Source organism: Opisthocomus hoazin, chromosome 30 (genome assembly GCF_030867145.1).
Source record: "Opisthocomus hoazin isolate bOpiHoa1 chromosome 30, bOpiHoa1.hap1, whole genome shotgun sequence".
In the NCBI taxonomy this organism is placed as follows: domain Eukaryota; kingdom Metazoa; phylum Chordata; class Aves; order Opisthocomiformes; family Opisthocomidae; genus Opisthocomus; species Opisthocomus hoazin.
This window is the reverse complement of record NC_134443.1, coordinates 918,117-931,310: the sequence shown is the minus strand read 5'-3', so window position 1 is coordinate 931,310 and position 13,194 is coordinate 918,117. Positions and strand designations below refer to the sequence as shown.

The window sequence follows — 13,194 nt, the reverse complement described above, 5'->3', positions numbered from 1 at the left end:
GGCTGCCCTGAGCGCGGCGGCGGGCGGGGCGTGTCCCTGCGCGGGACCCGTAGCGGCCTGGCGTCATCCGCGTCCTCTGGCGCGGTGGCGGGGGTGAGTGCCGGGGCGGTCTCACGCGTCCTGGCCCGGCCCGGTCCTGCTCAGCTCAGCTCAGCTCGGCCCGGCCCGGCCCGGCCCGGCCCGGCCGCTGCCCCCGGGGCTCGGCTGCGACGCGCGGGGGGCGGCGGCCGGGGCGTGGCCCAGCAGCCAGGCCGCGGCGGGGGCCGGGGGGAGCGGCCTTTGGTGCCCGTTGGCGGGATTTGGGGACGGAGGCTCGGCGCTCCCGGTTCGCGGGCCGGCCGAGCGAGGGGCCCGCTGCCCCCGCGTCACCTCGGTCCCGCGGCCCTCGGGAGAAGCGGCGGGGAACGGCGGCGGGCAGGGAGCCGGGGGGAGGCGCGGAGCACGAGGCCGCAGCGCTCCCGTTCGCTCGGAGCCGTTTCCGCTTGCTCCGGCCCGGCTGTCGCTTGGCTTCGGGTTCCTGCGGCCGGCAGCGGGCCCGCGGGCAGCCGGCAGCCAGGGGCCGAGTTTTAGCGTGGCCTGGGGAAGGCGACGGGTCGGGCCTACCCAGCGGTGTCTGCAGACAGGGCTTGCGGGGTCTCGCCTGCCGTTGTATTCCGAGCTGTAAATCCCGCCGTAACGCGGGCAGACAGGCGCTGTCTGCGCAGCGGCGCGGGGTGCCGAGCCGGCCAGCGCCGGGGCTGCCCCGGGGACAGAGCGGTGAAGGGGCCGCAGTTCGCTCTCCTGCTAAAGCCCCTCTCCCGCAGACGGCCGAGCTGGAGAGAGCCCTCACAGCTCGCGCTAGAGCAGTCGTTCGAGAGCTCCATCGCAGCGTCGGGGGTGCCCAAAATAAAGAGGAACTTTCAGGGTCTGGTGGCTCCTTAATTTTACTGGTTGTGTTTGAGAAAAGAGCTTTCCCATCCCTGCTTTTCTGGCTGTTAAACCCGTGGTCTGAGACCAACGGGGTACGTTCTCCCAGGGAACTGGGTTTCTCCTTTCTCCGCTGCACTACACGCGAGCGTGGCAAAGTGAAAGGAGTCAATTGGCCGCCACAGCTCTCTGCTTATTCTTGAAGTATTTTATATTTTTCTCTGAAAAAAGGCAATAATTAATGGAATATTTTTTTGTTAGACAAACGATGCTGCTTACCAGTAGTCAGCTGTAGTGCTGCAGAGCGTTCTGACAGCTTGAAGGATCTGTGTGCCTAGACTTTCAGCTCTTTGGGCAGGAGCGATGCTCTCCCAGCGTAAGATACAGTAAACATAATAAAAAACCCCTAAAAAATCCACTTCTGTCTCTGCAGAAAAAATGCTGAGAAGTCTGAAAGGACTCGTCTGCCGTCCTCTAAAGGTAAGTCCCGTAGGAGCGGGATGCTGCTCCAGCACTGCAGCTGTCCTGTGACCTGGCGTGACAACTGTAAGAAGCGAGATTCGTCTTACATTTGTCACCTGAAACTTCGGTGTCCCCTATAAGCTGGTGGCGTAAACTCCCATTATGGGCAAAGGAAAGAGAGACTGCTGGCGCGCGTTACCCCTCCTCCCTTCTCTCCGCTGACTGGAGAGAGAACGTGCCAGCAAGCCTGGATAACTGGCTTCAGTGAGACATTTGACAAAAGACTGAATTTTAGTATTCTGAAATGCCCGGAATGCTGAAATTCTGCATCTTCAGTGCAAGTGTTTCTCGGGAAACAGGGAATCGACTTGCTCTGCGCTGCTGGGAGGCACAGGGGAAGAAGGCCTCTGTTCGGGAGAGAACCACCCGCTGTTCCCAAAGCCTCTGTGGCTGGCGGGAAGGTAATTCTGCAAAGACAGCGGAGTGCTTCAGGTGGGTGCAGTAACACCAGCTCTGCCAAAACAGCAGCACTGCGCTACCAGTGCGGCTTCCATATATTAGAAACAGCATAATGAATCAACGCTGCCTAGCTGGAGTGACTTCCTAACGGTGAAGAATTGCAGTTGTTTTCCTTGCTGTCGTCTTTTCAGTGCTTTTTCACGAGGACGTAGCGAGGTGCAGCCGTTAAAGAGGATGGCTGTAGAAATACTCGTTTCCAGAGAGGAGATCCTGGCTGCAGTTACTGTGCTTATGATGGCAGCCTTGACGAAATGCAGAGAGATGTGGAATCGTGTAGGAACAGCTCCACCTCATGGCACATGACTTTGTGATGAATCTCCACGCACCACGTGATAGTTTGCTGCCATTTCAGGGATCCGAGTTAGATTACTCGGTCCTTTGGCAGATGGAAACTCACTATAAAATCCACTCTACGCTACAAGCACAAACTGCCCTAAAAACAGGAGAACCTTACGTACGTGTTAGGATTTACTACGCAGAGCTCTACCCCGAGCCATTCTGCGTGCAGCTGAGGGGAGCAGTGATAAGCCGCTGTCTCCCGTTTAGCTGCTGCGATAAAGTCAGAATATACAATGCGTTAGCAGTGGCATTCTGGGTCACTCAGACGTGTTCTTGGAGCCTGTTAAAAATGCAGATGCGCTTCTGCGTGCATTTTGTAAATGGGAATGCAGTAATTCATAAAATGCAAGTCTGTGTCCCTCACATTCCACATAACTGTGAGCAGTGCTGTATTCGCTGCTCTAGGAGCTTCTCCTGATTTTTGTAGCACTTCAGAGCTGGGAAGGGTTTCATGTCTCCAGCTTAGAAGCTGCTTCTGCAGCCCCGTGCAAGCTACCATCCGCACAGGAGCAGTTCCAAAGCACTGCGAGGCTAGATGGTGGTTGTGGGGAAGACCTGTCGCGCTAAGGCTCAAAGAAGTGATGTTCCAAACCGGTGTCCTTCCCGGAGAAAGATGCACTAATTTAAAGATGAGATACGTTCTGTTGATGGAAAAATAGAAATTCTGTGTGGTTGGCGGCAAGAACAGAGGACTGGGCTTCAAGACGCATCCCTCCCACACTTGCATCCTGTCTTCCACTCCCTTCACAGAGCTTAGCAGGAGCTGGCTTTTGTACCTCAGAGAACCCAGCTCCTGCCGATCTTCTGAGACTGTGCTTTTAAAAAAGTGGCGTTGCTAATATTGGTTTGACTACGTATCATTCAGCTCAAGTCTGGAGCTGAGCCTTAGGCACGCACGAGAACTGAACACGGTCAGAGCAAGAAGTTAATCCTGGCTGGATTTTCCTTCACTGTTACGCAGGTCAGCGACGAGGATTTGTGCAGTCCTCCAAAGAAAGGGTGTCCGCAGAGCAGTGGGCTTGCCTTTTCTTTTAAGTGAGCAAAGGTCACAGCCCCAAGACGTTCACTTGAGATTTGAGGCGGAGGGAATGTGGGATGCTCAAAGAAAATGAGAGGCACTATGATTCCAGGCTAGAAATGACCTAGGGCTGACATTTTCTAGGTGAATGGGTGACAATAGTCACTTGCTCTAGTTATTCATGTATTAAATGAGCATCTTAGTGCCTTGCTGTAGGCTGTAAATAAAGTCACTTCTGTGGACTTAAAACTAAACCTAGCCAGATAAGACATCCTAATTGATTGTTCGGATTTAAGGAGGAAAAGAACACTGTGGGAACAAGAGAAGGTGGTGTTAAAATGTGATGACAGAGGTGAATGTTCACCGATCTCCCATATTTACACTGCAGGAATTCGTTCTATAGGTGCCTAGTGTTGAGTACAAACAGCTGAATCCCTCCCCTAAAAGAAGAGTGCTGAATTGATTCAGGAGCCCGTTGTGTGTTTAACGGGGATGTGGGGTGATCCAGGGGATGTGGGGTGATCCGACATCCCACTCTTTTCTGAGCCCTTGTGGCTTTCGGATGACACCCCCCCCCCCCCCGAGGAAAACTGGGATGACAGCAGAATTGCGTCATGCCATGGAGAACCGAAACAGCTGTTCCTGTCTCTAAACTTCAGTTTATAGCCACTCTCCTCTACGCAGACAGACAAAATAGGAAACTGCTTGCTCTGTTTACAGTGGAGCCTGCAACTGTTCCAGTCAGTAAGAGCAACGGTGGCTTTCGGTTTGCTTGCCTTGGTCACAGCTTCTCTTCGGAGTATACACTTTTCTTATTCATTGCCAAATGCTCATATTTTCTTTCACCATAACGTAATAAAATGCTTGGCCTTCTACTACTCGCTTTCGTGCCTATTTTGGCTGCGCGTTACAGGCATGCTTCAGCAGTCTGTGGAAAAGAGAATTAATCAGCTTAGCTGGCTGCTTCGGTTTCTCAGCCATGTCTGCGTTATAATGGAAGAGCCTGTATGCAGGGACACAGTTAGGAAAATCAGTGTGGGGAAGGTAATTATAAATATCAAATAGTGGGCAGCACTGCACTAATCCTCCAGTTATTGAGGTGATTATGGATTACTAGGCAGCTGGAGTTTTCAAGGTACTAGCTGCTGTTCATCAGCGTAGGCAGAAACATCGGCGGAACTTCCTGGCAGTCAGACCCTAACGGCTGTGGATAACTCTGTCAGGGGCAGGGCTTGGTGCTCTGGGTGACTTAAGGGAATGGAAGTGGTGTAGAAGCAGGCATCAAAATGTGAGGTGCGGTGCTAAAGCATGTTGGGATTTCGTGATGAGTTTTACATTCCAGTGATGAATTTTTATTCTAACTGCAGAGAATTCTGTTCTGTATCGCATGCTGCCATGGTACGCTCATCATGGGCATGCAGGGAGTGTACAAAACAAACCAGTACCTGGATTTTTTACCAGGGATCTTTGACTGCTGAGAAATGTGCTCTCTGTTTGCCTTTTTCTTTCCTTAGTTGGACCATGTCTATGCCCTCCATACGACAGCCAAGGGTTGCTTAAGTTCCCCTGTCAGCTGGGATGCCGCAGCACTGGCGGAAGGATCAAGAGCAGTTTTCTACACCAGCGAGGACGACCCGGTGAGTTACTGCCACGACTGTTACTGTCGGGCAGCAAGTGCCTGAATTCCATCAGCCTGCCTGTGGACACGCTGGAGCCCAGGGTGCTTACGGGGATTGTGTTGTCCTAGGGAACGTCAGGGAAGGGAGCGCACAGGCCTGATAACAGGCATCCAGAGCACGATCCCTGCCCCGAAGGAAAACAGGCCATGGCCGTGCCGTGCGCCTGCCGGGGTTTAAACGAGACAGGGCTGGTCCTCTGCCTGAGAGCTCCTGGGAACAAGTATCGATTCCTGCTCTGTCGTGGCACAGATGAGATAGACTGTGTATTGTCGAAGCTCAGATGGGGCTTAGCATGTCATCAGACACCATTAATTTCCACTCCAGGGTTATTCTTCCCTGACTAACCTCCCCAAATTGGCTGTGAAGGGGGATAAAAAACACGCCCCAGATGACCTCAGCCCAGCACAGCTCTCCAGCATCATAATTCCAGCCTCACACTCTCCGTCTCAAGCACAAAATGAAGTGGAATAAATGAATGGAATAAGCCTTTGAGGTGCTTTTCTGCTGCCTCTGTAATTGGAGTCTTTCAATGCTGATTCCTCCGGGGTCTCTATGGAAACAGCAGCATGCAGATGATCTTACTCACGTGATGCGAGTGTCTCTATAGATTGCACAGAAGAGTCCAGATGGCAAGGATTGTCCCCACTGTCCTGTGCCTACCATTTACGTTGCCAGGCAACTGGCTTTGGCATTCTGACTTCACGTGCCTGATGTTTGGCGACAACCGCCATTGCTTATTAATTTCTCGGATCAGCGTTCCTCAGACTCGCTGTATTGCGGCAGAGAGGCTCCGCTGGCTCGCTTCATCAGCAAACCCGATAGCTCTGACTGCACCCGTGCTTGTGCACCATAAAGTCCCATTAAAAATGGATTAAGAAGACCAGATGAAGACTAAATTTTTAATAAGACTTAGCTTTTATATACCTTCCCGTTAGCAAACCTCGAGGTGACTAAACATGAGGATAAAGATACCGACCCACTTTACAGATCTGGCAGCTGAGGAGTGAAGGAATTTGCCCGAGGTTATGCAGCAAGTCAGAGATGAAACTGAGAATGCAAATGGTCTCTGGAGTACTGCTCCTCTGCCCGAGCCCACGGATAACGCTGGCATGCGAAAACACAGGTGCTGTTAGTCTGTGTCCAACATGTGTGGGAAAACTATGGAATCCAGCCCGGGGTTTGAAATAAAGCCCTGTGTGGGAAAAGACTGAAGTCCCTCTTAATGGGTCTCCTCTTCAGTCTGGCTCCAGGTAACATCTCCTTGCAGCAGAGGAGCTATTGACTAGCCAGGTTTTTTAAACTGTCTTCCTGTTGCTAAGATTTACTGACCAGCAAACACCAGACTGGCAGCTCCAGCAGCTTAGAGAGCGGTTTGCTGAAGTTCCCAGATGGTTTCTTCATATAAATAACCTGGCAAACCTGTGGCTAGCTCGAATCCCGCAGCTGTACCAAGGTAGACCACGCAGTCCGGGACGCACTGACCTGTCCTCAGCAAGCTGTGGAACAGGGCTGTAGTTACCACTGGCTTTTCAGGGTGAGGGGCAGGAGATAAGACAACAGGCATGCTGTGTGCTGGAAGACTGAAAATCTGGTCTGCAGGAAGGGAGGGAGACTAACACGTAGCAAGAAACCCGGGGCTAGAGAATCCCTGGGCCTGCAATAGAGGAGAAGTCCATCAAGGAACTGGGAAAAGCAACATATTCCTGGCAAAAGCAGGCAGCAGTCACCCCTCCAGGTGCAGCTGCTGCCATGGTTTCACGTGAGGAATGCAGCAGGCAGCTGGGTCGGGGCTGCAGCACTCATCACAACCTCTTTTGCCCCATCTGTTTGTTCTGGTCGAACCATTTGTTGGCCAGATTGCACAGGTGAGCAACCAAGCCCACCCCAGTATCATCTCATTTGGGCCTCAGGAAAGTAAGTCCTGGGCCTACACCAAAGCTGAGGAGGAACACAAGGAAAGTCTGGATCAGCCCCTGGATCTGCTAAAGCTGGCAGAAACAATGAGTGCTGCTTTTTCTTTCTAAAAAACTACTTGTCCTGGATCATTATTACGCAAAATAAAGCAAACAAGGAAGTTGTATTCTGATTCCTTCTCAACCAAAATGGAAGCAAGAGATCACAAGAATACAGAGGAGGATTTTTTGACTTTAAACCCATGGAAGAGTGTGGAAAGTGCAGAGCAGGACATGATATAAGCTTCAAAGCTGGGCACAAAGCTGCCAAAAAAAAACAGACAAAGCTTGGCACAAAAGCTGATAAAAGTCACACAGGCAGTGCTGTCCTAATTACACAAGACACAAAACGCGGTGACTAGACCGAGAGGGAATAAATAAGTGCTTTGCAAGTACTGAATGGTAGGAAAATAGAATAATGAAGGGAAAAAGCAAGGATGTGTAACAAGGCGTGAAACGGGTATTACATTTTCAGATACCAGGAACTACCACTTCTTAGAGTGCGTAGTCAGAGGTCTTAGAGTCGTCACTACACATAAATGCACAACGATGCAAGCCCGCTGGAGGAGTAACGCTGAACACGTCTGTCACCGCCGGGGACTTGAGATTAGTGCCCCAGAAAACAGATCAGGAAGCAGAGTTCTCCAGCAACCCGGCCTGGTTAGAAAGGCAAACAGCGCATTAGGAATTGCTATTGAGAGACAGCAAAGAACAAATCAGAAAACATAATTCTGTCGCAGACTTAAAAGTAAATTTGAATCTATCTGATAACAGCAGCACGATCCCCCTCTGTGTTAAGATATTGTGGTGACCAGCAGTACAAGTGCATCAATGAAAGATTAAACAAATTCATGAAGCACAGGGCAGCCGGTGCCCACAAAACACAACGGCTCGTATACAAGCTCCAGGAACCCCTTTATTGTTTATTGCCAGGTAGGATAAGCTTTCTTTAAACTCTCCTGAGCACCTGCCAGGAGTGTCCTGACGCTACACTTCCTGCTTTACCTTGATAACATGAGTTCTTCTGACTCCCCGTCAGTAGGGGCTCGCTGTGACTGAGCGTTCCCGCCCTGTTCCATTCTCACAGGCCCTCTGCACCCAGAAAAAAGGGATCAGACTTTCCCACGTGTAACAGTTTGCATTTTACCTTCCCAGGCCAACCACGCAGAACGCCACGAGGGCCGCCATTACAGCATTCCACTGGAGGAGGTGAAGGCTGTGTTTCCACACGGACTGCCCCCCCGCTTCCAGCAGCAGGTACTTCGGCTCAGAGCAGATTCATAGCGGCTGGACCAGTATGGGAGGGAGAACCAGATCCATCGCGTAACTACGATGCTTTCCTGTTGGGATAAGAGAGTGACATGCTGTGAAAATGCAGTATCCCTGGTCCTTACTGTTATTTTTTACATCTGAAAGATATCAGTCACCCTAACCAGGATAGTGGCAGGAGGGTGAGGATTCCACCTTAGGCAGCGTTCTATCCAGTATTTTTCATCTCTGAGTACACAATCACAGACATACTTTCCACAGTTACATTTCTGTATGAAAGAGGCTGTCTCATGAAATAAGCTTGTATCAGCAACAAAAAAACCTTCCAGATCTCTGTTGTGAGACAGATCATGCTGTGACTGGATCAGGCTGCGTAAGCAGCTACCGTAGACTGCCTACGTGAGTTTGGGAGGAGACTGCTTACCCCTGAGTCACAGAATCACAGAATCGTAGGGGTTGGAAGGGACCTCTGTGGGTCACCCAAACCAACCCCCTGCCGAAGCAGGGTCATCTACAGTAGACTGTAGAGGGCCTTGTCCAGGCGGGTCTTGAATATCTCCAGAGAAGGAGACTCCACAGCCTCCCTGGGCAGCCTGGGCCAGGGCTCCGTCACCCTCAGAGGGAAGAAGTTCTTCCTCATGTTCAGGTGGAACTTCCTGTGCCTCAGTTTGTGCCCATTGCCCCTTGTCCTGTCACTGGGCACCACTGAAAAGAGCCTGGCCCCATCCTCCTGACACCCACCCTTCAGATATTTGTAAGTATGTATTAGGTCCCCTCTCAGCCTTCTCTTCTCCAGGCTGAACAAGCCCAGCTCCCTCAGCCTCTCCTTGTAGGAGAGATGTTCCAGTCCCCTCCTCATCCTCGTAGCCCTCTGCTGGACTCTCTCCAGTAGCTCCTCGTCTTTCCTGAACTGGGGAGCCCAGCACTGGACACAGTACTCCAGATGGGGCCTCCCCAGGGCAGTGTCGGGAATTCTGGGTGGGTCTGGGTGGGTCAGCGATGGAGTCGCGTCAGGAACGGCTGTAGTGTGCTGGCACCCGGCTTTGTGTTCATGTTCTGTTCCTTTTCCCAGATTAAGACCTTCAATGAAGCCTGCCTGATGGTGCGAAAACCAGCGCTAGAACTTCTCTCTTACCTGAAGAGCTCCAACTTTGCACACCCAGCTGTCAGATATGTGATCTGTATCTTTTGTCACTTCCTTGATGGTAGAATGCAAATTAAATGCAAATTAAATGCAAGCAGGTGAGTTTCCACAGATGAGGGCGATGTTTTGATCCCGTGCTGACCACTGTGGTTTAGTCTTTGGGAGGTGGTTCTGCCACATGTCTGTGTCAGCAAAGCTAGTCTGAGAAGTTCATGGACTTTGTGAACTCGTATTTTAAGCCAGGTTTCGCTTGTGGCACAGATCCACAAACAGGCTATGGGAATGGGAATCAGCAGCTCTGATACAGTGGAGTGGGAGGAGAGAGAAAGTCTTTAGGTTGGGCTTGCTGCTGGACAAAAGCAGGATGGAATGCCATCCCGATGGAATGCCATCCCTGCCCTCGGAACTTCCTCTATGCCTTCTGTGAAAGCATGATGGTCAAGTCTAAACTGAAGTGGTTTTTTGGAGACTTTCCTTGACGGTGCGTGTTGGAGATGGTGAGAAAGGAACGGGGAAAACCATGACGCTGTGTCACGTGGTTCACTACTGCGCGAGGCAGGGCTGGCTGGTGCTGCACATCCCAGACGGTAAGAACGCCGACGCTGTCCGTGTCACTGCGTCAGGTACGCTTGCTGGGCCGGAAGATGCTTCTTCACGTGTAAGGTTTGCCACAGCAAACTATCTTTGTTTCTTCCATAGTGGGGAAGGCTTATAAAGCACAACCCCCCCAGATAAAGTAGAACATGATTAGTCATTTTCACATGCTCTCACATGCTCAGAGTCAATCTTTTTCCCCCGCCGTTAATGAGTGTGACAGGAGACAAACTGTGTGGGTCTGTGCGACCTCCGCTCTTCTCGAGGAAGAGCCTTGTTCCTTCAGGATGGCAGACTTTCCTTACCAGTGTAGCGGAATAAGGATAAGAGATCCAAACACACACCCACCACCCAACTCGTACAATTATTTTGACTTTAAAAAAAAAAAAAAAGCAACTGTTTTCTTTTGCTTACAGCTCATCTCTGGGTGAAAAACTGCCGGGAGCTTATGCAGTCTTCTTACAACAAAGAACGGCTCGATCAGCCTTTGCAAGCGTCTGCCTGGCTCAAGAACTTCAAAACCTCAAACGAGCGCTTCCTAAAAGAGGTTTGTAGAGCCTGTCAGGTTGTTCTAAGTTAAGAACTACCCAAAGGATCATCTCTGGGGGACTGCATGTGCACGGGCTTCCCGTCATGGAGCACCTCGACGCGAATTCTGGGTTTGCTCATTGTCAAGAAATGGTTCATGTATTAATGCATGCACTCATGTGGCGTACAGACCCTGCCCTTCGCTGGAATTCGGTTGTTGTAGAAAAAGAAGTACTTCAGAGCCCCCTGCGGGGACGGCTGTTTGAGATGAATACTTCTCCCAGGTTCTGCACTAGTCTCTGACACGGGCAGAGAACCAGGGATCTTGCCAGGCTGCCTTTGCACTCCTTAGTTCCCAGTTTAATTCGTAGTTCTCTTACTGCAGATAAAAACACAAAAAAAATACGTGTGGGGCAAACGAGACAGCACGGAGGAGGGCAGCCCGTTGGGAGAAGTGGTGGAGCAGGTAAGGAATGATGAGGGCTCCTGGCTTTGTCTCGCCTTTTATTAGAAGATCCCACCAGTGTGTTTATAGAACAAACGGCTTCTAGAGATGTTACAGATACCAGTTCTAGGAACCGGAAGGAGTTTCCCTATCAAGCTGGCTACAAAAAATGCTGTGGAAGGTGTGCTGGGTCTGTAAAGGAAGCTGTACAGAGAACTTGGGTAGAAGCAAAAACCAGAATTTGAAAGTTCCTGCTGCTTTTGATGCGCAGCGCCTTAGACCAGCTTGCTCCTTTGACAGGGACGAGCGGACCGTTGGCTCGTTTTGTCTCCCTCCCCCCTAGGAAGGGCTGGCAGTGCCCAGGGGTGCCAGCACCGGGTATTAACAAGGAAACCCACCTGAGTTCTGTGCCTTTTCCTACTTAAAGGGTTTAGCTCGCGTGCGAAATGCCAGTGATGCGGTAGGGGCTGTGCTGAAAGAGATAAAGCAGCAATGTCGCCTCGGCTCATTCCGACTTCTGGTGGCGGTGGACGGTGTCAACGCGCTCTGGGGAAGGACTACGTTAAAGAAGGAAGACAAAAGCCCTGTGAGAAGTCACCTCTGGCGGTATTTCCGCATTCCGACTGCAAGGGAGAGCGGGGGTGTGGGGGGGTGTGTGTTCATTTTTAAGTTCTGTAGCAATCCCCGAAGGACGTACGTTTGGCTTTGCTAGCCTGGGGGGACCTGCAGAATTCATGCTGTGTTTAGCCCGTTTTTGCTCAGGGAAGTTCTCTCAGTAAGACAAAGCACACGTATGTCTTGTCACGGGAGGTTACTGAGGCTGAACACTACAGAGCTGGGTTGTAGCAAGGAAAAAAAAATGTGCCTGAAGGATGCGAGTGATCCTTCCAGTCCAATTTAAAGCAGGAGAGAGGAATTTATGTCTGGATAGACACTGCTGGCAAAAGAAGTGACGCAGCCATTCTTCACCAGGTTTCTCCAGAGGAGCTGACACTCGTGTACAACCTGAGGAAGATGATGATGAATGACTGGGTGAGTTCGATCTGCACCTTTGGGTGCGTTATTCTCAGCAATTAAAGCTCGGCGCCGATGGGCATAAAGCTACAGCTCTGCCATGGCACAGTTCCCAGCGAGGGAGGGTGCGAGGGTTGGACCCATCAATGCTTCTGACAGCCAAAGAGTAAGAACAGGGCGAGCACCTAACAGTGCTGCTCTTGATTACCGGCCAAGCTCCAGCTTGTGGCTGGTGCTGCTTCCCGAGCTGGAGGTGGGTAATAGCCTTAATGACACTTTGGGTTGTGATTTTTTGAACTGATGAGAACTTGCAGTTCCTCAAAAAACCTGTTAAACTTTTTGCTGTAGGAGGTCAACTCCTTCAGCTTCATTTCCAGTCCCCTGGGTGCCAACACCTCTAAGAGGTAGTCTTGAGATTTGGAACTATGCAGAAAAAGTCCTTTTTAGAGTATTTCAGTTGTTTCGAGGCAAAGCTGTGTCCGGGTGGGAACGCCACGGTGAGATGCCGGCACTGGAGACGGCTGTGCTGTGCTCCCCGTGCTGCGCGTGGCTGGGAACGCTTCCGTAAGTCTACTGTGGAGAATTTTGGAACTGAAATAACTGTGGGGTGAAAGAAGAAAGGGCCCCGCGTGCGTCGCATCCGTCCGTGGCTGCTTCCCGAGTGCTGGGTTTGCAGCTCCGGGGGTTTCTGCCGTGCCTTTCCCTCAGAGCGGCGGTGCCGTCGTGACCACCCTCAGCCAGACCGGCTCTCTCTTCCGCCCCAGCTCTGCCTACCTGCCCCAGGAGCTGCTGGGCAAGGTGAGGCCGCCCCGCTGCCCCCTCACCCCGGGGACCCGGCCTGGGCACCGCGCCGGGCCTCACCGCGCCCCCTCCCCTCACAGGAGGGCTTCGACGCGCTGGACCCCTTCGTCCCCGTCCCGGTGCCCAACTACAGCCCGCGGGAGTTCGAGAGCTGCTACCGCTACTACCTGGAGCGCCGGTGGCTGCAGCACCGGAACGGTGAGGCGGGCTCGGCGGGCTCGGCTGCCCCGGGGAGGCGGCGGCGGCGGCGGCGGCGGCCCCGCCGCCCCCCTCATCCCCCCCCCCTCTCTCCCTCTCTCTCGCAGCGCGCACGGAGGGCGGGAAGGAGGAGCTGCGCTTTCTCAGCGGCTCCAACCCGCGGCAGCTGGAGCGCCTGGCGGCGCCGCTCTAGCGCAATAAAGGCGGGAGCGGCGGCTCCTCCCGGTATCCGCGTCCGTCTGTCCGTTACCGGGGGGGGGGGGGGGTCCTGCCTCCGGGGGGGGGGCGCGGAGCGCGCATGCGCCGTGGCGAGGGGGCGGTGATGC

The 13,194-nt window shown here is 52.5% G+C and overlaps 1 protein-coding gene and 1 long non-coding RNA gene across 3 annotated transcripts; one reads left to right on the top strand and one right to left on the bottom strand.

The window, feature by feature from the left end:
* Window positions 1-6: 6 nt before the first annotated feature.
* DAP3 (death associated protein 3) lies at window positions 7-13,096 on the top strand. Of its 2 annotated transcripts, XM_075445213.1 has the most exons (13): window positions 7-93; window positions 1,340-1,386; window positions 4,759-4,881; window positions 8,031-8,132; window positions 9,217-9,325; window positions 9,783-9,875; window positions 10,299-10,429; window positions 10,796-10,876; window positions 11,283-11,441; window positions 11,828-11,887; window positions 12,578-12,667; window positions 12,751-12,868; window positions 12,976-13,096. In XM_075445213.1, exons 2-13 carry the CDS (start codon window positions 1,345-1,347, stop codon window positions 13,059-13,061), a joined length of 1,194 nt encoding a protein of 397 aa, XP_075301328.1. In that variant the 5' UTR covers window positions 7-93; window positions 1,340-1,344; the 3' UTR covers window positions 13,062-13,096. The 2 variants fall into 2 exon arrangements, with proteins under 2 accessions (XP_075301328.1, XP_075301327.1); XM_075445212.1 differs by lacking the exons at window positions 7-93; window positions 1,340-1,386 and adding an exon at window positions 3,844-3,984.
* Window positions 5,843-11,303, bottom strand: LOC142364934 (uncharacterized). The gene is made up of 3 exons (XR_012766366.1): window positions 11,254-11,303; window positions 8,023-8,215; window positions 5,843-7,532 (listed from the first exon to the last, which is right to left on the bottom strand). It is a non-coding gene; the product is annotated as an uncharacterized LOC142364934 (long non-coding RNA).
* Window positions 13,097-13,194: the final 98 nt, after the last annotated feature.